This window comes from Schistocerca gregaria, chromosome 2 (genome assembly GCF_023897955.1).
Source record: "Schistocerca gregaria isolate iqSchGreg1 chromosome 2, iqSchGreg1.2, whole genome shotgun sequence".
Lineage (NCBI taxonomy): Eukaryota > Metazoa > Arthropoda > Insecta > Orthoptera > Acrididae > Schistocerca > Schistocerca gregaria.
Window position 1 is genome coordinate 955,411,551 of NC_064921.1, and position 20,956 is coordinate 955,432,506.

Genomic DNA, 20,956 nt, shown 5'->3' on the forward strand with positions numbered 1-20,956 from the left:
TAACGAAAATTATGTAGAAAAGTAGATTAAGGTACAGGCTTTTATGTAAAAACAAAATTGAGATATCTTAGCACTTCTTTTCTTAATTTCAAAACGGTAATTACTTAAAAACACGCCTCGTATTTCTAAATTTGCTCATTTTGCAGGTACAGGTTAAATATATTGTCTATTCCTGAAAGTTGCTTGGATTCTATTGATCCCAAACTCGGATTTCAATCCTCGATACATTCACAACTCGTTGAATAATTTCATTCTTACTTAGAAAAACCCATATAACTCAGCACGTAAACATCCTTAAAAACGTTGCCCACACATTAATTAATATGTTCGAAATAAATTGCACTTGTATTAGAATCGTATAAAACACAAACGTCACATGGTAGATATTGACTGACAGATGACAAAATACTGTTTCACCATGTACGTGATTACATTCAGTCATTTTTTCTTTAAATACAGTTGTTGTATCAGTTTCATAAAGATATTCAAGGGAAACCACAGCTGCAGCATTATCTTTTTCTCGTTACTGGCTGTAACTAATGTTGCAGTAGAGGTCAGCGGAGCATCTGTGGCGGATTAGTGACTATAAGGTCGTTATAGCAAGACTAATACCGTAAAATCCTAACCAATCTGAAATAAACGTAAAATACTCGTAACAATTAGCTTGTCACTTTGCTAAGAGACAGTCTCTGTTCCTTCTGAACTATATAAAGGTAGATCAGATGTGCCTTGAATTCAAAGAAATAGTATACACAGCAGTTGAGAGATTTACTTCAAGTAAATTACTACGGGGAGGAACTGATCCCCCATGGTGCACACGATACTTCAGATCGCTGTTGCAGAACCAATGAAAAAAGCACGCAAAATTTAGAAGAATGCAAAATCCTCAAGGCTGGCTATGTTTTACAGGGGCTCTAAATTTATCGCGGACTTCAATGCTCGATACTTTTAATAGTTTCCACAGCGAAACTCTGTCTGGAAAACTGGCAGAAAATCCAGCGAGTCTGGCCGTGTGTACAGTACACCAGAGGCAACACTGTCAGCAGTTTCACTGCGCAATACAAATGGTAATATTACTGATGATAATGCAGCTAAAGCAGAGTTACTAAATAAGGTTTTCCGAAATTCTATCACGAAAGAAAACTAGTAAATATTCCAGAATTTGAATCAAGAACAGCTACCAACGTAACTTCGAAGAAAATAACCTTGGTGTAGCGAAACAACTCAGTTTAATAAAGGCAAGACTTCTAGTCCAGATCGTATATCAATTAGGTTCTTGTCAGAGTCTACTAATACAGTAGCTCCATACTTAGCAATTATATACAACAGCTCACACGACGAAAGATTCGTACTTGAAAGACAGTAAAGTTGCATAGGTCACAGAAATACTCAAGAACGGAAATGGGAGTAATCCGCTGAACTGCAGACCCGTATCACTAGCGTCGATTTGCTGTAGGATTTTAGAACATATACTGTGTTCGAACATTACGAATTAACTCTAAGGAAACGATGTATTGACTAATAGTCAGCAAGAGAAGACTCTAATTTGTCCAGTGAAATATCTCATTCGAACAGCAGCAGACGAAAATTACCAAACATAGTCTTCTATTTACAGTTATAAAACAATGATCAGCAGCCGAGCGAGTGGCAAACAATGGTCGTGGCCACAAATTTGTAGCTGTTTCTAGCAGTGGCAGAGTCCTAATTCTCCTTTGTGACTACAAAGCCTTCTACACTATCCAAACTTGTCTGAAGAGCTTCGACAGGATCATCAACGATACGAATTGGAGTTTTATTCGTTAGGCAGGACCCACGCCAAGGGAAGATATATGAAGTGAATATAGTTCCTGTATGCTAAATACTTGTAAAAGCATTTAGGCACCCCTGCAGACGTTTGCTGACACCGGAATTAGCAACTTCATTCCATTCTGGATAGGATCAAAAATGGGCAATTTTGCTGTTTTAAATCTAACTGAATACCTTGAATATCACTTTCGATTATCACGGCGTTTTCCGTGAATCCATACGTGGACATCAAAATGAGCTGCGCACCTGATTTTCTATAGAGTATGCAATGCAAGTTTATCGCATACGGTCAGAGTAAGGAGAGAAAAAAAAAAGACGACAGTAAAACACATTACACCGCAGCTGACGAAAACATGCGAATTCCTGACGATAGAACAGTATGAAAAGTCGCTACTAAAAGGAAAGGAAACAAAATATAAATCATTAATAATAACATTAAAGAACATAGAGATGCATTTCAATTGGCTTACAAACTGTAAAATGTTGAGCCCAACTCATGTCTTGCAAATTAGTGTAATAAAATGCTCATCATATAAAAAAGGATCGTCTGCCTCCATTGCTATTGAGCGTGAAATGAAAATCATAGACGTCTTTGTGGATCGTCACCCAACAACAGTACAGCATTTAATACTGTCCAAAGCTACGGTTGGAAGCTGGCGATTTCGACAAAGACAAAGGGAGCGCAGCACGTCAGCCGCAGCTGCTGCCAGGTGCTAGCAAATGTGTCCCAGAGAGCTGAGGCGCGCGTGGTGTTCAGAGAGAGAGACAGTTTGTTAAGATATCTATCGCAAAAATGTTATTCGATGGCACTGTTACTACCGGCGTGTCAGGAGGTGTAGTAAATTGTAGCTATGCTACAATTACACATAGGCGCTACGCTATAAAAAGTTAGGCAAAGAACGGTTTCGACCGAGAGATGCTCCATTCAAGGGACATGTGGTTTACCGCTTCACCACGGGCGCAGTTGTCGCAGAATACCTCGAACATAAGACAAGACTACCTCCAGAAACTGCCACAGCCTACAGTGTTGTCAGCTTCTGCAGACAGCCGGACTTAATTGGCGTGGCCATGTTTGTCTCGTGTCGCCATCGGCGCGGAGTCACTGTACCTCAATCGGACTGAGCTTTCTAGCAAAGGCCAACTTAGAAGTATGCTAATTACGTTGATAACGCTGTACCTATCTGTATGATTAAGTTTTAAAAAATTTGCTGTAAAAAGAAATGTTCTGTTGACTAATGACTTTGCTGACAACTGGTCTAGGTGAAAGTCGGAAGCCCGATGCGGTTATTCGGATGTGATGTGGCTGTCTATAAGAATGTAGCAACTCCAGAATACCAGCGAATTGCAAGAATAATTGCAGAGGATCGACGACCGGTGCAGGGATTGGAACATGACGCTGAACGTAAATAAATGTAATTACTGCGCATAAGTAGATGAAGAAATCCACTGTTGGCGACAAATCTCTGGAAACAAAAACTACAGCAAAATACTTAGGAGTAATTTTAAGGTGACCTAATATGGATTGACCACGTAAAATAGATCGTTGGAAAAACAACAGTTACCGGATCTTGTATGTATTGTATTGTATGTTAACCGGGGGCCTAGAAACGACGGAGAGGCTCCGTCCCCGCCGCAGCCGCAGTGGTCCACAACCCCCACAACGACCACCGCAGTCCACTTCACCCCTCCGCCGCTCTACACAGAACCCAGGGTTATTGAGCGGTTCGGCCCCTGGGGACCTCCCAGGGAACGTCTCACACCAGACGAGTGTAACCCCTATGTTTGTGTGGTAGAGTAATGGTGGTGCACGCGTACGTAGAGAACGCCGACATAGTGCAGCTGAGGCGGAATAAGGGGAACCAGCCCGCATTCGCCGAGGTAGATGGAAAACCGCCTAAAAACCATCCACAAACTGGCCGGCTCACCGGACCTCGACGCAACTCCGCCGGGCGAATTCGTGCCGGGGACCAGGCGCTCTTTCGCAGTCCGGAATGCCGTGCGTTAGACCGCACGGCTAACCGGGCGGGCTATAGGATCTTAAGGAAACGTAATTTAGCCACGAGATAAATGGCTTATAAAACACTTCTTCGATCGATCCTAGAGTATTGCCCATCAGTGTGGATTAATAGGACAGATAGAGAAGATCCAACCAAGAACGGCGCGTTTCATCGCAGGGTCGTTTAGTCTGCACGAAAGCGTTACGAAAATGCTAATCAAACTGCAGTGTCGGCCATACAAGACAGACATTGTGCATCGCGGAGAGGTTTGCTACTGTAATTCGAAGAGAGTACGTTCCGGGAGCAGTTGAGCAACATATTCCTTCTCAAAGAGTGAGGTAGCGCAGTGGTTAGCACACTGGACATGCATTCGGGACGACCAGGGTTCTAATCCGTGCGCGGCCATCCTGATTCAGGTTTTCCGTGATTTCCCTAAATCGCTCCAGGCAAATGCCGGGATGGTTCCTTTGAAAGGGCACGGTCGACTTCCTTCCCCAGCCTCCCTAATCCGATGGGACCGATGACCTCGCTTTTTGGTCCCCTCCCCCAAACAACCACTACTTCCTCTCGCATACGTCTCGCGAAATGAAAATACGAAAATCTGAGAATTTAGAGCTGGTACAAAGATTCAGTGACAATCATTTTTCTCACGCTCCATTCGCGATTGGAAGAGAGAAGAGAGGAAAAGACAGGGGGGACCAGACGTAACCTCTGCCACACGCCGTAAGGTTGCTTGCGGAATACAGATACGGACGCAGATGTTGCAACGAAAGTAACAAGCAGACACCGTTGAGAAACATCATATCGCACTTGACATTTCTTTACCAACATTCTTGCCTGTGACGGACCATTCGAACAGGACTACAGACTGAAACTTCCTGGCGAATTAAAACTGTGTGTTGGACCGAGACTCTAACTCGGGACCTTTGCCTTTCGCGGGCAAGTTTCATATCAGCGCACACTCCACTGCAGAGTGAAAATCTCATTCAGGACTACAGACTGTTGTTGAGTGCCACAGCGGCCGTGGAAACTGGCGTCGTTAAATGCCATGTCGAAATTTACAGCTGACGTTAGTCACCACTCCCAGAAAAACATTCAGGTGACCCATATGAGAAGCTTTCGAAATACTTACGGAATAATGACTGTGTTTTGATGAACTTGGATCCTACAGGGCGGTGTTGGCCTCTTAGGTGGTGTTGCTGCATTGTTAATCGCAAGTTGCGGTGTCTCGTCGCGCTTTCGAAATGAGTTCGTCAAAGAATGTTTCCAAAATACTGATGAGATTAAATGGCAGAAAACAGAGTGAATTTATTGATAATTATCCTTGCTCAATTTACGTATCAAAAACTATGAACTAGTTGTACGGCTATATTTGCAAAGGCAATTTGAGAATGGAATCAGAAGTGAGTATTGCTTAGATTCACAGAGTAAACCTGAACTACGTCGACAAAATCTGGATTTTTTTTTTCACCGATATTTTCTGAATATTTTGGTACAAGAGAGTTGGGGTCTCTGGTGGTTCGTTACGAAGCAAATTATTTAATTATATTCACTGACTGTTCCGTCGTTTCTCAGTAGGATATTTCATACGTTATGAATGAAACACACACAACACCGATGTAATGGTCTACAATGTTTATTATTTATATCGCAAACAGGTTTTTGGCCGTTACGCCATCATCAAATTCATCATATTAGCTAGAGTGTTAAATTACCTGATAAGACCAAACAAAGTTCAAACCTATTCATGGTATCCTTAGTTTAGTTCACTAAGTGAACAAGTTAAAAGACGTGCAAATCCACGCTAGCGCCAAACACAGTTTCTTTTGATACTGTTGTGCCTGGCAGCTAGCGATTTCTCAGTAGCTGTGGTAGCGAATAAGGGGGTTGTTGTTCGCCGTCCAGAAACAAAACTTCGAAGCCAGAGTGGAGTTAAGTGCATGTTTACAAAGCAAGCAGATATAACAACGGAACTGGCTTTGTGTAGTCTTTTAATACTGCAGCAGGGAAGAAAAGAAAGGAGGAGGGAGGAGGAACGGAGAGCTTACAAACATTAACATTAAGAATTAAACTCTTCGAACCAGTTCGATAATTTTGTGGTCCCCAAAAGAAAACTTCGTTGCTAACACTGCTATTTAAGGAGAGTGTAGACTTGAGGACAGAACTTTGAAACAACGGTTCTCTCTTTACTCTATTAAAGAAATCATGCAGTTGTAAGACTAACTTGTATGCGGAAGAACTACGCTTAAAATCCTTATTTGACCATTCAGATTTAAGATTTCGTTGGTTTCTCTAAGTTTTTTATAGCAGCTGCGGCAGGATTCCATGGAAAAGTACGTGGCCATATTCCTCTCCATACTTCTCCATCCTTCCCCATCCGAGCTTATGCTTGGTCTATAACGACCTACTCGTCGACGGGACGGTAATCCGAATTTTTCCTTCCTTCCTTCCTTCCACGTGATCCTCTTACTTGCTGCAAGCGACATGTCGCGTCCGACACCTCATCAGTACTACACGGGTCACCCTAATAAACATGCTCCTAACGCAGTTCTCCTGTCAGAACATTAGAACACTGAGCAGAGTTTACTCTTCGGTATAACTGCAAGTTCGTCGAGCCGACCGGGGTGGCCGAGCGGTTCTAGGCGCTACAGTCTGGAACCGCGCGACCGATACGGTCGCAGGTTCGAATCCTGCCTCGGGCATGGATGTGTGTGATGTCCTTGGGTTAGTTAGGTTTAAGTAGTTCTAAGTTCTAGGGGACTGATGACCTCAGAAGTTAAGTCCCATAGTACTCAGAGCCATCCAACGTCGAGCACATGAGGCTCAGTAGACCACGATACTAGCCATTCTACCACATAAGAATCTATGGTGACAGTTTGGCATCAGGCAACGATACAGTAGTATGAAACGCCGTCAATTACACTATGAAGCTTATCATAGCACAGTGTCAAGCAAGAGTACTCCACAGTCCCCTCAAGGATCAGCACGTCAGTAATTGTTCTGGAATGTGGATCAACCGATATTGGAACTTCCTAAGTGTGTGATTCAGTCACTTAGTAATTTGTATGCGCCAATCACAGCTGCTGTAATGTCTGCAGCGTAGGTCCAAAAAATTGTTACGCAACTGTATTCTAGATGCTGCGACAGTGTGGACTTCGTGCTCACTGTCAATGCCATAATTTAAACGAACTGTCACAGTCGCGTAAGACTACCAACTTTGATTCAGGTTCTTTTTTCACTTTACAGCTACAGGAAGATACTGGGCAACAATGCCGAATGTTATGTGCAACATAGACCAAAGGCAGTTTAGTGACACAGGGGAGCCATTGTCGATTGAAAGTCTGAATTCATTCTCCGAGAACAGTCTTAGCGTGATGTTTATGACTGAAAGTGATAAGTGAAAACTTACAGTAAATGTTTCCCTGCAGCAAACTCGAAATCTAAGTACTGTGCTTAAATTAAATGATGGAGTAAAACCCACGAACAAACATAAATAGAATAATGCGTAAATGTGAATGTATGCTTTCCCGGCGTATACAGCTGGCGAAGAGTTCTCGGGCTTCCAGTCGGGTGGCGGTGTCTTCAAACTGCGGCCTTTCGACGAGTGACATACTCGTCATCTTCTGTCCAGAAGATGACGAGTATGTCATTCGTCGAAACGTCGCAGTTTGAAGACACCGCCACCCGGCTGGAAGCCCGAGAACTCTTCGCCAGAATATTGCGTAGTCAGTAGTTCGAATCCAAAGTAAATGTTTCTCAAGGGTGTTCGTGGGAAGTACGTCAGTGTGTGTGTGTGTGTGTGTGTGTGTGTGTGTGTGTGTGTGTCGTTCTGTGGTCGGTTGTGATGAATGCTTCCCGAGTGTAAATCTGTAATCTTATAGATGACAGTAGAAGCGAAAGTGTATTAGGACTCAGTGCCAGCAATAGTGGTCACCATTGTGTCGGAACTGGCGTGATTTTGATTACCGATTCTAGTGTGAAAGTGAGTCTTACGTATGCCATGTTTCCAAAATGACTTTCTGCTTCAGGAATCCTACTTGGAAACGATCTTCCTCAAAATCTTAATCTCCGCTCTAACTTCAAGAGAGGGCTAATGGTCCACTTATCACAACAGCAGTCTCATCCACATATTCGGCTAACAGCTGACTCCAGTCTAAGCTGCTCCGCCTCTTCCTCCGTCCTACAATCTGACTACCTTGTCTACAGCGTCCTGTTTCGTAGTCATCGTCGTTTCAATTCAGTCACTAAACACTGCTTCAGAAGTGCTAAACTCTTCAGTATTAATTTACCCATGACAACTGGGCTGAGTTCCGTGGCTATGCATTAAATTAATTGAAGAAATACAACAACCAGCTAGTTTCAACATAACGCAATGTATGCCAAAATTTGTGTCAGGTATTCATCTTCAGCTGACACAAAACATTTACATCTTCATCAAAATTACGTTTCTGTTGACTGTTTAGAATGCTGAATGTGCCTTTCATTCTGTAACTTGTAGCTCATTGTTTCACACTTACGTAACACGCACACTTTAAATTTCGTTGATTCACTGATAAAGCACATCGGTCGGCCACATGTTAAACGCTGCGGTGCATCAGTAGGCCAATTAAAATGAAAGTCCTAAGGACAGACCATCAGCAACAGTAGCAGCTGTTCTCATTCCTGGAGGCGCGGCGGGTAGGTTTGTGGTTTAACCCGGGATATCAGTATACTGTCTAGAAAGCAGAGACTGCGTGCCACCGCATCTTTAAGCTCAAACTAGTTGCGATGCAAATCATCTAGGACTGGATCCACATATTCTCTGGTCAAGTGACAACACACTAAGATACGTAAGAAGCGACCTCATTTGCGGATCCAGATCTCAATATCAGATGGAAGAGCTGCACTTGGAATTTGCTTTCCTGACCTGGTTCACTTAAGAACTAATTTCTTAGTTTCGTTACATGGTCTCTGGATAATTTGCGCGATTCCTACGGAAAATGAGATGTAATGAGTTAGTTTACATGCCGCAATACGAGGGTCGTTCAATAAGTAATGTCCCACATGTCTTCACAGAACATATTTATTGTTATGAGTCAGCATTTGGTGACAACATACATCAACATGTCTTGTCCATGTCCTGTTTTTCTACGTAGTCTCCATCACGTTCAATGACCGTACGCCAACGTTGTGGAAGAGCATGTATTCCCTGCTGGTAAAAGCTCTTGTCCTGTAGGCGTAGCCATGTTTTCACCGCATGACTGATATTCTCGTCATCTTCAAAGTGTGTTTCCACTAAAGAATCTTTAAGCGGACTCAAGAGATTGAAGTCTGAGGGTGACAGCAATGATGAGGCAATGATATTCAACCCAATTTGGCGATGTGTTCCCGGGTTGTCAGAAATTTGTGTGGGTATGCTTTATCGTCATGGAGCAAGATTTATGCTGGATTCATGTCCTACCAAACACGTGGGAAACGGTTCTTGAGTTTATTCAGTCTTCACGCATGCCTCTGAATTGATGGTTGACCCTCTTGGCATCACATCCACGAGAATGACGCCATCACAATTGCAGAAGACTGTCACCATGACTTTTCCAGCAGAGGGGTTTTGTTGAATTTCTTCTTTTGTGATGAATGAGGATTATGCCACTGCATGAACTGCCATGTTGTTTCAGGCGCAAAGTGTTGCACCCAGCTTTCGTCTCCCGTAATGATACGTGACAGAAAGGCCTCTCCGTAGGTCTCAAAACGTTCCAACAATTCAGATGAAATGGCCTTTCTTTGAATCTTGTGGTCCGCTGTGAGCACTCTTGGAACCTATCGTAAGCACCTCTTTAAATATTCGAGAGCCTCGATCATTGCAGACTGACTTTCAATGCTGACCGAGAAATGCAGAGCCAATTGTCGAGTTGTGATGGGCCGTTCGGCACAAATAATGGCATCCGCACGATTCAGCACGTCTGGAGCGGTGGCTGTGACGGGATGTCCCGAGCGTGGCTGATCACGGAGCTCTGTTTCTCCATTTCCTGAAGCTGTAACTTTCTTTACGCTTCGGCCAACTGTACTCCTATCAACTGCAGTATCGCCACACACTGCACACAAACATTTATGGATGTTCACCACGATTTCTTTTTCTCCACACAAGAATTCAATAACAGCACGATGCTTGTAACTCGAGTCATATGTAAACGCCATTTTGACGCTGTACTACGGCTCTGCCATCTGTCAGAGCGGTTCGAAACTTCACCGGCGCACACAATAAACATCAAATGTGAAGCACCAACAAGGACGTTTGGCAGTCTATACTAATGACTTTTAAAAAAAAATAGCTGCATTACTTATTGAGTGACCCTCGTACACGATTGATTGTGGGTAGAGCCACATGCTAGCTATAAATAACTGCAAAATAGCACAACGGCATAACTTTAACAGGAAATGAACATATTAGTCTTGGTCATTATTCATAGTAAAAGTGAAACACAAATTCATTACTAAATACTGCCAGCGTTTAATTCAATATCCTACTGTTGGAAGAGAGTTCTCCAGAAGAAATAAATTGAGATTAAGTTAAAATTTGCTTTGCTACCCGACCGAACTATCAGTTTAATGAGTCACAGCTGCAAAATACTAACGCGAATTCTTTACAGACGAATGGAAAAACTGGTAGAAGTCGACATCGGGGAAGATCATTTTAGATTCCGTAGAAATGTTGGAACACGTGAGACAATACTGACCTTACGACTTATCTTAGAAGAAAGATTAAGGAAAGGCAATCCTACATTTCTAGCATTTGTAGACTTAGAGAAAGCTTTTGACAATGTTGACTGGAATACTCTCTTTCAAATTCTAAAGGTGGCAGGGGTAATATACAGGGAGCGAAAGGCTATTTACAATTTGTACAGAAACCAGATGGCAGTTATAAGAGTCGAGGGACATGAAAGGGAAGCAGTGGTTGGGAAAGGAGTGAGACAGGGTTGTAGCCTCTCCCCGATGTTATTCAATCTGTATATTGAGCAAGGAGTAAAGGAAACAAAAGGAAAATTTGAAATAGGTATTAAAATCCATGGAGAAGAAATTAAAACTTTGAGCTTCGCTGATGACATTGTAAGTCTGTCAGAGACTGCAAAGGACTTGGAAGAGCAGTTGAACGGAATGGACAGTGTCTTGAAACGAGGATATAAGATGAACATCTACAAAAGCAAAACGAGGATAATGGAATGTAGTCGAATTAAGTCGGGTGATGCTGAGGGAATTAGATTAGGAAATGAGACACTTAAAGTAGTAAAGGAGTTTTGCTATTGGGGGAGCAAAATAACTGATCATGGTCGAAGTAGAGAGGATATAAAATGTAGACTGACTATGGCAAGGAAATCGTTTCTGAAGAAGAGAAATTTGTTAACGTCGAGTATAGATTTAAATGTTAGGAAGTCGTTTCTTAAAGTATTTGTATGGTGTGTAGCCATGTATGGAAGTGAAACATGGACGATAAATAGTTTAGAAAAGAAGAGAATGGAAGCTTTCGAAATGTGGTGCTACAGAAGAATGCTGAAGATTAGATGGGTAGATCACAGAACTAATGAGGAGGTATTGACTAGAAGAAGGAATCGGTTGGTAGGACATGTTCTGATACATTGAGGGATCACCAATTTAGTATTGGAGGGCAGCGTGGAGGGTAAAAATCGTAGAGGGAGACTAAGAGATAAATACAATAAGCAGATTCAGAAAGATGTAGGTTGCAGTAAGTACTGGTACATGAAGAAGCTTGCACAGGATAGAGTAGCATGGAGAGCTGCATCAAACCAGATTCAGGACTGAAGATCACACAACACAACACAACAGCAAACCCGACAGGCATTTGATGTTGTTGCGACAATGATGAAAAAGATTTTTGAGCTTAATAATGACTCAGAGATCAGTTTTTCAAGAGTTGTATCTGTGAATATTAACATCCTTCTCAAATTTCGATGTATTATCTTATAACTAACTTCGTCAGCTACTACTTGCGCCTAATAAGAGAGGTCAGGCGCAGTTTCTTCCGTATTTGGCCGATATCTCAAATTTTTCTGCAATTCGTAGATCGTATCATCCCAAACAAATAATGCTCTTCTAGTGTTTCATCTGATGTTCCGTGTTAACTGAGAATGTCGGATGTCGATTTGTTTCTTGTTACGGCACTAAAAATGTGTCAATCAAATGTTTAGCTATATGAAGAGCGGCATAACACTAGAGCTAGTTTTTTTTTCAGGAGCTGAGTAAAATCCAGGAGATATCATCACGTTAGGAGTCGGGAAACTGAAACATCAGAACTCCGGTGGGCAAATACGGTATCTAGAGTTAAACTCTGTCGAGTGCTACGTTAATTCTCTCTCCATCACACTCTAATTCAGGTGATAATGACTGGTAAGCATTTGCTTTCGTATCCGACTTGTCCCTTCTCTCGTGTGCTGCGTCACATCGCATCGTCTGTCTTGCAACGGCGCTACTCAGTCGTTGCTGAAGCACTGGTCTTTTTTCGTGTTTTGTTGTCCTCTTCGCACACATCGTTAAACCGAATATAGTTCTTATTGAGGAAAGTGCTATCGAATTGATTGAAATTCTATCAAAAATATTTTGTTTGTAAGTGGAAAAAAAGCGACATTTTTCGCTGACCGTGGGCGTCACATGAAACGCATGATGAGAAATGTTTCTTTAGATGAGCTACATGCGCGCTTTACAAAAAAAAAAAAAAAAAAAAAAAAAAATGCTAAACTGAAAGTGTCTGCCGAAGTAGCAGAAAGAATGCATCAGGCGACCCTTAATACACATTGAGTGTATATTGTGAAGCTGCTAGCAGAACGCATAAAGTTGGAGAAGCAGCTGCCAGATAGTTGTTGATTAACACTTTATATTAATTCTCACTCTTCACCATTGCTCAATAAATACTACCTTCTTAAGTGATGACTTAAAGGTATAACAGGAAACCAATTCGTAAGACGCTGAGAGAAAATCTGTGAAGTATTACATAACTAGCTATTAAGCAGTAGGCAAAAGTTACTGAATTAAGCGTATTGAGAAACTTCTTATGTCCCATCCATTTCAGGGTTTCATCCATACATCCAAAACTTTGGCGCATTCTGCCCTATACACTGACCCCTCACATTAATTGTTATGTTATACCATTTCTTGTATGGAAGTGAACATACTAAGTCTTATCGAAATTAAGGGAAAATCTTTTTGCGGAGAAATGCTTATTAACTGTTTTAACTCTCAAAATATTAAAAATTTCTGTTATAGTAGTCCGTGTAAGCGAATTTTCTGTGTCAGTTGCTACCTGGAAAAAGTACCAAATAATTTACCTCTCTCAAAGTGAAACAAACTGCATCTGGTTGTGAACAATACGGCGAAACGTTGAATGACTATATTTTTTATTTTATTGCGTTACATCCACAGTCGCACAAATAATACATTTTTAATTTGTTGGCGAAATCACAATTGTTAATGTTCTCTAGCTTTTTATGTAAAACCAATATGCCTTGGGTCTAAATACAGACTTTCTTGCAGTTGCGAAAAGTTATAACTATTTTTCAGTTCTCTGCTCATTACCGTGGTTATCATCTTGTATATCCACTCATGCCACCTGGTGACATTAAATTCTGTCATAGCAAATCATCACCATACGCCATAGCTGTGAAGGGTGTACATAGGTTAGAAAAATAAACTGTATAGCCAGCAATGGCGTCCTGTAGGTCCTATCACAGTGATTTGCTTTGTTTCGACTGACTGGATTGAGTCCCTCAAATGGTCACACACCGTCAAAATAAGAATCGTGTGTTAATATTTACTTTAAAATGCTGCATTTCCAAAACGGATTTCAAGATAAGGAGTAAAAATTCTGTACATAACTACAAACTCCGAGTTTCTTCACGTCGTTGGATCATATATCAACCCACGGAGTGCTATTTTGCGTTGGCACATCAATTTGTGATCCTATGCTTGTCAATTTCTAATCTTCGATTCAAGGATTGTTTTCCACTTCTTACAGATGTGCCTATAATCAGAGAGGACGATTAAAGTACGCTTATCACTTAACAAATCTGTGGCATGTTCCTACACATTCATTTACACGTAGCTATGGGTTCACTAGGAAACTTTTATAAACTATATGCATTCATACCTGGAGCATATCGTTCGTGTATACCGTGTGTTTTACAATCATTATGATAATCTATTAAATGTTCAAATGTTAAACGTGACATTAATGAATGCTCATCTACAGAAGCCTATTGCTTTGCAGAGCTCACATTTTTTAAAAAAGGTCGGTCCTTTTTGTGTTCTAAAATGCTTACATATCGTCGCCATTTTTGAATTGGTTCAAGCACAGGTTAAGCACAATGTTTCAAACTTTGAGGGGCAATATGACGATTCGAACAAGTCTTTTGTACAAATAATACGACCGTGTAAGAAATTATCAAATAAACTGAATTGCTCTGCACAATACGTAATGAAAATGCAGTTACGGCGCTCAACATAAATTTTAGGCACTAGTAAATTAGAAGTGTATAATCTTGTGTTACCCACGTTTCTCCGCCCGGGTTGGCCGAGCGGTTCTAGGCACTTCAGTCCGAAACCGCGTGACTGATACGGTCGCAGGTTCGAATCCTGCCTCGGGCATGGATGTGTGTGATGTCCTTAGGTTAGTTAGGTTTAAGTAGTTCTAGGATCTAGGGGACTGTTGACCTCAGAAGTTAAGTGTCATAGTGCTCAGAGCCATTTGAACCGTTTGCCCACGTTTCGTCATGTATATCGGATAAGTACCGCTTGCAACAGCCCCGTTTGTTGAGTGGAGCGTGTAACGCGTGTTGTGTGTATCCAGGGAACTGGGACCCGGGCAGGTGTTCGGTGGAGGACCTGCTGAAGGCGTCGCTGGCGGTGCTCGAGCTGGGCATCCTGGAGCAGAGCGCGCAGATCCTGGGCGGCATCGCCATCTTCGACCTGGAGGGCCTCTCGCTGTCGCAGACGTGGTACCTCACGCCCTCCGTCGCCGCCAAAGTCATGGCTCTCATGGGGGTGCGTAAACGAAGGCTACGGCTGCCGGTGCTCCAGAACCAAATCAATTTCTGTATTTTCTAACCGCGATCAAAGAGACGAAATACAGACACGCTAACACCAATCATGTCACTGGTTTGCATAAATATCCCGATGTCACTTTTATCTGAAGTTTCAAAAATACACTACTGGCCATTAATTTTGCTATACCAAAAAGAAATGCAGATGATAAACGGGTATTCATTGGACATATATATTATACTAGAACTGACATGTGATTATATTTTCACGCAATTTGTGTGCATAGATCCCGAGAAATCAGTACCCAGAACAACCACTTCTGGCCGTAATAACGGCATTGATATGCTAGGGCATTGAGTCAAACAGAGCTTGGATGGCGTGTACAGGTACAGCTGCCAACGCAGCTTCAACACGATACCACGGTTCATCCAGAATAGTGACTAGCGTCTTGTGACGAGCCAGCTGCTCGGCCACCATTGACCAGACGTTTTCAGTTGGTGGAGAATGTGCTGGCCAGGGCAGCAGTCAAACATTTCCTGTATCCAGAAAGGCCCGTATAGGACTAGCAACATGCGGTTCTGCATTATCCTGCTGAAATGTAGCGTTTCGCAGGGATCGAATGAAGGGTAGAGCCATGAGTCGTAACACATTTGAAATAAATATAACGTCCACTGTTCAAAGTGCCGCCAATGCGAACAAGAGGTGACCGAGACGTGTAACCAATGGCACCGCATGCCATCACTCTGGGTGATACGCCAGTATGGCGATGACGAATACACACTTCCAATGTGCGTGCACTGTGATATTTCTAAACACGGATGCAACCATCATGATGCTGTAAACAGTACCTGGATTCATCCGAAAAAGTGACGTTTTGCCATTTGTGCACCCAGGTTCGTCGTTGAGTACACCATCGCAGGTGCTCCTGTCTGTGATCCAGCGTCAAGGGTAACCGCAGCCATGGTCTCCGAGATGATAGTCCACTCTGCTACAAACGTCGTCGAACTGTTTATGCAGATGGTTGTTGCCTTGCAAACGTCCCCATCTGTTGACTGAGGGATCGAGACGTGGCTGCACGATCCGTTACAGCCATGCGCATAAGATGCCTGTCATCTCGACTGCTAGTGATACGAGACCGTAGGGATCCAGCACGGTGTTCCTTATTACCCTCCTGAATCCACCGATTCCACATTCTGCTAACACTTATTGGATCTCAACCAACGCGAGCAGCAATGTCGCGGTACGATAAACCGCAATCGCGATAGGCTACAATCCGACCTTTATCAAAGTCGGATACGTGATGGTACGCATTTCTCCTTCTTGCACAAGGCATCACAACAACGTTTCACCAGGCATTGTACGATGTCCTTAGGTTAGTTAGGTTTAAGTAGTTCCCAGTTCTAGAATCTAGGAGAATGATGACCTCAGATGTTACGTCCCATTGTGCTCAGAGCCATTTGAACCATTTTATTCCAGGAGGGGAAAACAACAGTAGATGCTGTCTATAAATTTCTAGATACAACTCTCACTCTCATAGATATGAAATTAGCCAGCTGTGGGGTTGTTCTTACAAAGGCCTTCAGTACTGTAAACCACAGAATAGAGAAATCGGTTGGAAACTTTCCTTGTGTCAGAAGGTTGTAGGTGTCGCGATCGGCGCCAACCTTGTGTGAATGCTCTGAAAAGCTAATCATTTGCATATCACAGCATATTCTTCCTGTCGGTTAAATTTCGCGTCTGTAGCACGTCATCTTAGTGGTGTAGCAATTTTAAAGGCCAGTAGCGTACATCTCTTGCTTTATGTACACCAACATTTGTCCTTGTTGTTATCCTCAAGAATACTGTGATAAGTTATGTATAGCTACTGCAGCTTATGATCACTTAAACTTGCTTAAGGTAGTAGATCCTTGACTGCCTCCCGAAAATTTTACCCCCATACTTCTCCCCATAACCAAATCGACCCTTCCTAATCGGCCAACTGCATTGTGATGAAATTGACCGGGATCGCGTATGTGTAATGAAATTTTACAGTGAATAAGGCTATCGTTACTGAAGGAAAATAATTCCAGATAGTAGGAGGAAAGTGTACAACAGATCCATCTGAATGAAGAATCTATTCTAAACCTAACCTAAACAATGATGATTTGGAAATGGGTGGAAATTTAGTGCAGTCGCTCACGAGCCACATGGGGGAAAACGGTACCATGTAATATTTTTAATACAAAGAAAATACTGGTAATAAAAAAATACTGATTAGCAAAAGAGGGATAATTAAATGGTCGCCTGCCTACTACAGCAATGAATGTTCAAAATCCAAGGAAGAATAATAGTAAAGAAAATAAAGCAAATAATCACTGGCGTGGCAACAGAAGATTGTCACGCCTTTCCACAATACAACATTTCACGAAAAAATAAATGAATCCGAAAGCACTGAGCTTGCAGTTACTTATTCTGAAATACTACATTTTGAAAGTAAAGTTAAATGAAGTTGATGGTTAAATAAGTGATTGGATGTAACAGAAACTTGGTTTCGTAAAAATGATTTTCAGTAACCTCATCTTAACGTAATACAAAATTGGAAAAGGGCAAGCAATTTATTTTTTTGTTATTGAACTACTGAATTTAATTTACTTTAAGTAAATGGGCAACTGAATTAATATCAGAATAATAAGACACCAAGGCAACAGAAATCGCTCGATAAGCTAAACACAGACTAAATAAAATTGTGCACTCTTAATTTTTGCTTTATCTTTACTTTTAGTCTTGCCAGTGAAATTTTACCTTGCTTTAAGTGAGTGAAATTAAAACTGAAAATAAGTAGCGAAGCCTCTGTTATAGACTACAAGAGTGAACAGTTACTGAGGCGACAAAATTTAGGCTGAAACTGGTCATTAGCAAACAACAGTACTGGCAGTAAGTAGTTAATCAATGTTCATATTTTTACGACACTCGGTGACTGCATGGAAAAGAAAAGGACCCTGCTTGGTAATGGAAATGCCATGTGGCTAGAGCCTCCCGTCGGGTAGACCGTTCGCTGGGTGCAAGTCTTTCGAGTTGACGCCACTTCAGCGACTTGCGTGTTGATGTGGATGAAATAATGATGATAAGGACAACACAACACCCAGTCCCTTAGCGGAGAAAATCTCCGACCCAGCCGGGAATCGAACCCGAGCCATTAGGTATGACATTCCATCGCGCTGACCACTCAGCTACCAGCGGCGGACTGTTTGGTAATAACGTCTGAGGACAATAACACAAGAGCCCTACAAGATTTAACTATTTCTGGTTATTGTTAATTACAATTAGTCGAAAATTGTGAAAGAAATGCCACTGGGTAATGCCTCTACAATATTAGTTATACTTCGTACCTTAAATAGTATTACGATGCTGTAGCTGTGCGGACGACAACGCTGAGCTGCTATTGTTGTTGTTGTTGCTGCTGCTGCTGCTGCTGCTTATGAAGCACGAGTCATCTACAGAGCCACGGATAATTACGGGATAGGCAACAGAACTGCAGCTACTTCCGCCTGTCCACTCCTGCATCCGCGGGAGCGCCCAGGACACACTTTCGCACTCTTTCATGACTCAAGCTGCTGTCCTCCCTGTTCGCAGCGCGACAGACTCCCATAAGCAAAGATAAACAATGGCACAGCTACTGCCTTTTCATCGTTGCTGTCGATACTTTTAAATAAGATTCCCTTGCCTATTACCCAGCAATTTACAATAGTGACACTATAATTATAACCAATTATATATTGACAGAAATATCCTATTACATCCACTACATATTAACTACAGTTCCTGTAAAACAGTTTACATATGCACAATCAGATGTACATTATAAGTTATCAACTGTTATTAAACGGCGAAAAATTTTGGATGGTACGGCATGTATTTTATCTGCATTTTCGGTGTTACATAAGGATCCTTTCTCTTGAATTGATTCAGAACCTCTTTGATTCGTCATCCTATCTACCCCGTCTTATCTTCAGCATTCTTGTACACTTATCTTGTCCGTATTCCATCCTATACTGCTACATAAGGCTACACTCCAACCAAATACTTTCAGAAAAGACTTCCTAGCACTTACATTTATATTCGATATTAATATTTTTCGCTTTTTGGTATTGTCAGTCTGCATTTTACGTCCTATTTGGTTCTGTTGTCAGTTATTTTGCTGCTCAAATAGCGAAGCTCACCTACTGCTTTCAGTCTCTCTTACATCGATCTCTCTCACTCAGCATCGCCAAATCAGTTAGGATACACTCCATTACCATTTTTTACTTCAGTTTCTCGAAACTTATTAGATTCGAACCCTTCCGTTGATTTTATTTCCGACGTTCTTTGCCATCTCTGCTCTAATTAAAATATCGTCGGCAAACCTCAACGTCTTTATTTCTTCTCTATGAACTGTAAGGAGGATATAAAAAAGCAGACTATCAGTACCAGAAAACCCATTCCTGGCCTAGAGAAGTCTACTACTATCAAACAAAGACCTTAATTTGAGGAAGATATTTCTGAGAATTTACGTTTGGATCGCGGCATCGTTTAGAGGAAACAAACAAGTGGCTTGATTATTGGTATGATAGGTTATATGTTAAGACCTTAGGGAATAACGTTTTGGTCCTACAGGAAGCTATAGAAGCTAAAAAATGTAAGAGAAGACTGAGACTGAAACACATCCAACAAATAATTGAGGCCATCGGATGCAAGAGCTGCTCTGAGATGATGATGTTGGCACGATCGACCATTTGAAACCAGTCAGAAGACTGATGACACAAAATTCTTTATATTCTGCTGAGGTATTAAGCAATTACATTTGATGTGACAAATACTGACAACAGTTTACTTGCAGCAGACAGATATCTTTCTGTTCCTGCTCTAACTCGATATATTTTTATCTGTTGCAGATGGCCTTTCCTATGAGGATCCACGCCATCCATATAGTCAACCAGTCGTGGCTGTTTGACATAGTGTTCTCTATGTTTAAGCCATTCTTGCAAGAGAAGATGCGTGAGAGGGTAAGTATTTCGGTTATCACTAGTGAAATGCAATATTGATTGGAGCTGCTCCAGTAAGAGCATTATTTCAAATTATGTGACAGAGTAACGAACATAGTCTTAAAGATTACGGCAGTAACGCAAAAAAAATTGTGAAAAGTCATTATACTTGAAGTAATTAGATAGCACCCGCCCCCCTCAATTACTCAAACAATACCGCATCGTAGCATGCCGTAAATGGCATCTTGTAACAAGTGGGCCTTCGTATGAAATACGTATATGAGCCCTTCTAGAGATGATGAAATCGTCAGTTGCTATCAGTGTGAATATGGTGATTTTGAGATAAGACCATTGAACAGTGGAACGAGTTATCCAGCCATCCTCGTACAGCAACTCCATGATTGTTGGGATACCTCGTCAAGGACAACGTGTAAAACACTGACAGCGTGGGTAGATGCAGACGCGTATTGGCAGTATTATAGCACAAAAAAAACCTCAGCTGAATCTCCTTTGCTCTTCCCACAAAAGGTTATAAATTACGACAAGAACACTATCTGATCGCTTGTTTCCCTTGATGACCAATATCTACTTCACCACATACGCTGTTTTCGATTAGGGCAGATGTTCATACGACATGTCTAGAATTTTTATACACTACGTGAAACAGAAAAATGAGTCACAACTTGTCCAAGGGGCACTGAAATATGGAAGTAAATGCAGTTATTACTGAAAGCATCGTGACCAAGAGAGATAACGTGTGTTCCCGTGGCAACCATTTTGTAATCGTTCCTCGGACATGTATGCCTGTCGACATGATTTCCTCTTCTGTGCCAAACTCATCATCTCGCAGTTTCACTTACATCCTACAGCCTAAATTATGTCATGTATTTAGTCAAATCTACCTCTTTCCCTGACGTATTTACACGTTTCTCATCCTCTCCATAATTTTACTCAGTGTTTCCAATATCTTTCTTTTCCTCGCCGATTGTGCAGACAACTTTTCTTATAGAATGAGATTTTCACTCTGCAGCGGAGTGTGCGCTGATATGAAACTTGCTGGCAGATCAAAACTGTGTGCCCGACCGAGACTCGAACTCGGGACCTTTGCCTTTCGCGGGCAAGTGCTCT

General features: G+C 41.8%; 1 protein-coding gene across 2 annotated transcripts in view; it reads left to right on the forward strand.

Annotated features, from left to right (window-relative positions):
• The window catches only part of LOC126335431 (clavesin-1-like), a 737,686-nt gene that overhangs the window by 688,101 nt on the left and 28,629 nt on the right, over nucleotides 1-20,956 (forward strand). For both annotated transcript variants that reach the window (XM_049998711.1, XM_049998712.1), the window contains exons 5-6: nucleotides 14,635-14,828; nucleotides 19,739-19,849. In XM_049998711.1, coding sequence (XP_049854668.1) covers nucleotides 14,635-14,828; nucleotides 19,739-19,849 — 305 coding nt within the window. The remainder of the gene's footprint in view (nucleotides 1-14,634; nucleotides 14,829-19,738; nucleotides 19,850-20,956) is intronic.